The 3894-nt window shown below is 37.5% G+C and overlaps 1 protein-coding gene across 1 annotated transcript in view; it reads right to left on the reverse strand.

Annotated features, from left to right (window-relative positions):
- The window catches only part of LOC108670447 (solute carrier family 12 member 6), a 38101-nt gene extending 34827 nt beyond the window's left edge, over positions 1–3274 (reverse strand). Inside the window, exon 1 of the mRNA XM_047880995.1 lies at positions 3186–3274. Within this exon, the coding sequence (XP_047736951.1) occupies positions 3186–3216 (31 nt within the window). The 5' untranslated portion in view covers positions 3217–3274. The remainder of the gene's footprint in view (positions 1–3185) is intronic.
- Positions 3275–3894: the final 620 nt, after the last annotated feature.

Below are 3894 nucleotides of genomic sequence, written 5' to 3' on the forward strand. Positions count from 1 at the left end.
GTGACAGACAAGGCCACTAGTGACAGACAAGGCCACTAGTGACAGACAAGGCCACTAGTGACAGACAAGGCCACTAGTGACAGACAAGAAACAATAATGAATATTAATTTCATGTAGGATCTTCCAATAAATATCTTCTTATTATTGAAAAATTTTGTGAATAAATAATATACGGTATTATACAAAATAATATAGAATTATATATACAAAAAGTATACAATTCATATTTTCGTTGTAAACTCCGTTGATTTTACAACAAGTAATTGAAATATCTGTTCTAATATCCGTAGATTTCACGAAAAGCTTTTCAAACGTATATATATATATACTCGTTCTAATATACATGAAGTTTATACGATAATAAATAATTATTTGAAATAGTATTTAATAATAATTAATTGAAATAATAATTAATAATAATTAAGTTAAATCTTCGTTTAAATTTCGACGAAGTTCACGAAGTTTCCATCGTTCGTTCCATATTGAAGAGCAACATTTGATTAGGTTTAGTTAATTATTTAATTAATACGACTAATGGACACAATTTATACAGCAATAAACTAATTTTCTTGCAAACCAATCATGTTAAGCAGTTAATTAACGCACGATTTAATGGGCACTCCAATTAGGGGGTTAGGTATGGAGGGAGGGAGAGGGTAAGGTGCGTAGGGGGAGGGGCGTTTAGGTATTAAGGGGGGATTACCTTTACTTAAATATATATAAATACCGGATGATGACAATACAATAACCTACTCAGGCATGTATAGCACTAATATAACCTACCCTGGCATGTATATATTATAGCACTAGGATAACCTACTCAGGCATGTATAGCACTAATATGACCTACCCAGGCATGTATATATTATAGCACTAATATAACCTACCCAGGCATGTATATATAGCACTAATATAACCTACCCAGGCATGTATATATAGCAATAAAATAACCTACTCAGGCATGTATATATAGCACTAAAATAACCTACTCAGGCATGTATATATAGCACTAAAATAACCTACTCAGGCATGTATATATAGCACTAAAATAACCTATCCAGGCATGTATATATAGCAATAAAATAACCTACTCAGGCATGTATAGCACTAGAATAACCTACCCAGGCATGTATATATATAGCACTAATATAACCTACCCAGGCATGTATATATATAGCACTAGAATAACCTACCCAGGCATGTATATATATAGCACTAATATAACCTACCCAGGCATGTATATATATATAGCACTAATATAACCTACCCAGGCATGTATATATAATGGCACTAGAATAACCTACACAGGCATGTGTATATATAGAGCTAAAATAACCTACTCAGGCATGTATATCACTAGAATAACCTACCCAGGCTTTATATATGGCACTAAAATAACCCAGTCTTGTACGTATAGCACTGAAAAGTTCCGACATCAAGAATTCGATCAAATGTTCGTCATGACAAGACGCATTCAGATATGATAAGAATAAGATTAAATCAATTAAAAATTTGTTTCATCTCTTGATCATTCAGGATAACTAAATAAACCAGATCAGTTGTCCGCCTACAAATTTGCTACCCAAATATTCGATCAGATATTCGAAAACTATATGGTATAATTTACGGGTTCATAATCACATCAATATATTAATTTTTCGCCAATTCGATCAGAAAAATTTTTATATGTGGAGCTGATCAGTTGTTCGCCAATCAAATAGTTAGCCTAGATGCCAATATTGAGGCCATAAACATGAGCATTTCGTCAATTCAATCGTTGACACGAGATAAAGACGATAATGATCGTATGTTCGCCAGGGCAGTACGGTAATGTCAGCTTTTATTCCCTGTGTTTGTGTTCCACTCCTCGATCCATTGTCCGCCATGGTAATCAATACGAGGAATAATGCGATCGATTAAACGCACTCCTTTTTCACGAATGTCGCTTGCGCTTCACGAATGTCGCTCTCGCTTCACGAATGTCGCTCCCGCATCACGAATGTCGCTCTTGCTGCACGAATTTCGCTCTCGCTTCACGAATGACGCTCCCGCTGCACGAATGTCGCTCTCGCTTCACGATTGTCACTCTCGCTTCACGAATGTCACTTTCGCTTCACGAATGTCGCTCTAGCTACACGAATGTCGCTCTCGCTGCACGAATGTCGCTCTCGCTGCACGAATGTCGCTCCCGCTACACGAATGTCGCTCCCGCTTCACGGATGTCGCTCTCGCTGCACGAATGTCGCTCCCGCTTCACGAATGTCGCTCCCGCTTCACGAATGTCGCTCCCGCTTCACGAATGTCACTCTTGCTTCACGAATGTCGCTCCCGCTTCACGAATGTCGCTCTCGCTTCACGATTGTCACTCTCGCTTCACGAATATCACTCTCGCTTCACGACTGTCGCTCTCGCTGCACGAATGTCGCTCCCACTTCACGAATGTCGCTCCCACTTCACGAATGTCACTCCTGCATCACGAATTTCGCTCTCGCTACACGAATGTCGCTCTCGCTGCACGAATGTCGCTCCCGCTGCACGAATGTCGCTCCCGCATCACGAATGTCGCTCCCGCTTCACGAATGTCGCTCCCGCTTCACGAATGTCACTCCCGTTTCACGAATGTCACTCCTGCATCACGAATGTCACTCCTGCATCACGAATTTCGCTCTCGCTACACGAATGTCGCTCTCGCNGGGAGGGGGGCTCAGCTAACGCGTTTTAAATGACGCGCAGAAACCGAATTATTTTCCGAGCAAAAACGGTTAAATTTGGGGAACTTTCTGAAGATAACGAGGGAATTCTAACGCAAAAAACGTACATAGGGAAATTTTCAGGGTAAAATGCATTTTCAGGCAAAACGAACCCAATTAGGGAGATTTTTTTAGGGAACAGAACAAAAATTAGGGAGAATTTTGAGGGTAAGGAAGCATTTTCAGGGCAACAAAATAAATAGGCAATTACCCTATATCAAAAGCAGTATTAATACGCTACGCAATAAATAAAATAAACGTAATTTTCAAAAAATATTCATAAATTAAAGCTTAATTATTATTATTATTAAAATTTTATTATTAACTTTATATTATAATAATTTATTAAAACTGATAATATCGATTATTATTATTATGATTCTGTAATAATAATTATAAGGATAATTTATAATTATGACTTGACCTCATGCTTACCTAGACTTGGTGTGGTTAAGGAGTTAACCATGAAGGTTGTTCTACCGTTGACGTGAAGTGTGGTGGTTCCGAAACCACCAACCACACCACCACCACCACCACCACCACCAATACCACCACCACCACCACCACCTACACCACCACTTCCACCACAAACACCACTACTTCCACCTACACCACCTTCACCATCACCACCATTGTCATCACACCAACCAACAAGTGGTGTGGTGGTGGTGGTGGTGTCAGAAGTTGGTGGTGTGGTTGTGGTGTTAACGTCTGCCATGGTGTTATATATAACACCAATAACACCAGTTATATATAACGCCTTATAACACCAGTTTTCGTTATAACACTATTATTCACTATTAACAAATTCTGATATATATATATTTTTTCAACAGTCAAATATATATAAATTTTTTATATATATTTAATATATTATCAGCAATTCTAATATATTTTGAGCGAGATTAATAAACTTTTCAAACATTTACCGCACAAATTTCTTTATACACAGAGCAACACAAACTTAACACAGGTTCAGAGTACAAATTTATGCTTTTCAATAATATACATCAATATGAAACAATTCTTTATAGTTAATTCAAAAATAATTTTGTATATATTTTTGAAGTCCACAAAAAATTTCGATTCGCAAAAATGTAGCGGAATTTTCCCGGTGACGTTCACAATTTTTTCAAATAAAATT

This window comes from Hyalella azteca, unplaced genomic scaffold (assembly GCF_000764305.2).
Source record: "Hyalella azteca isolate HAZT.00-mixed unplaced genomic scaffold, Hazt_2.0.2 contig6760, whole genome shotgun sequence".
NCBI lineage: Eukaryota > Metazoa > Arthropoda > Malacostraca > Amphipoda > Hyalellidae > Hyalella > Hyalella azteca.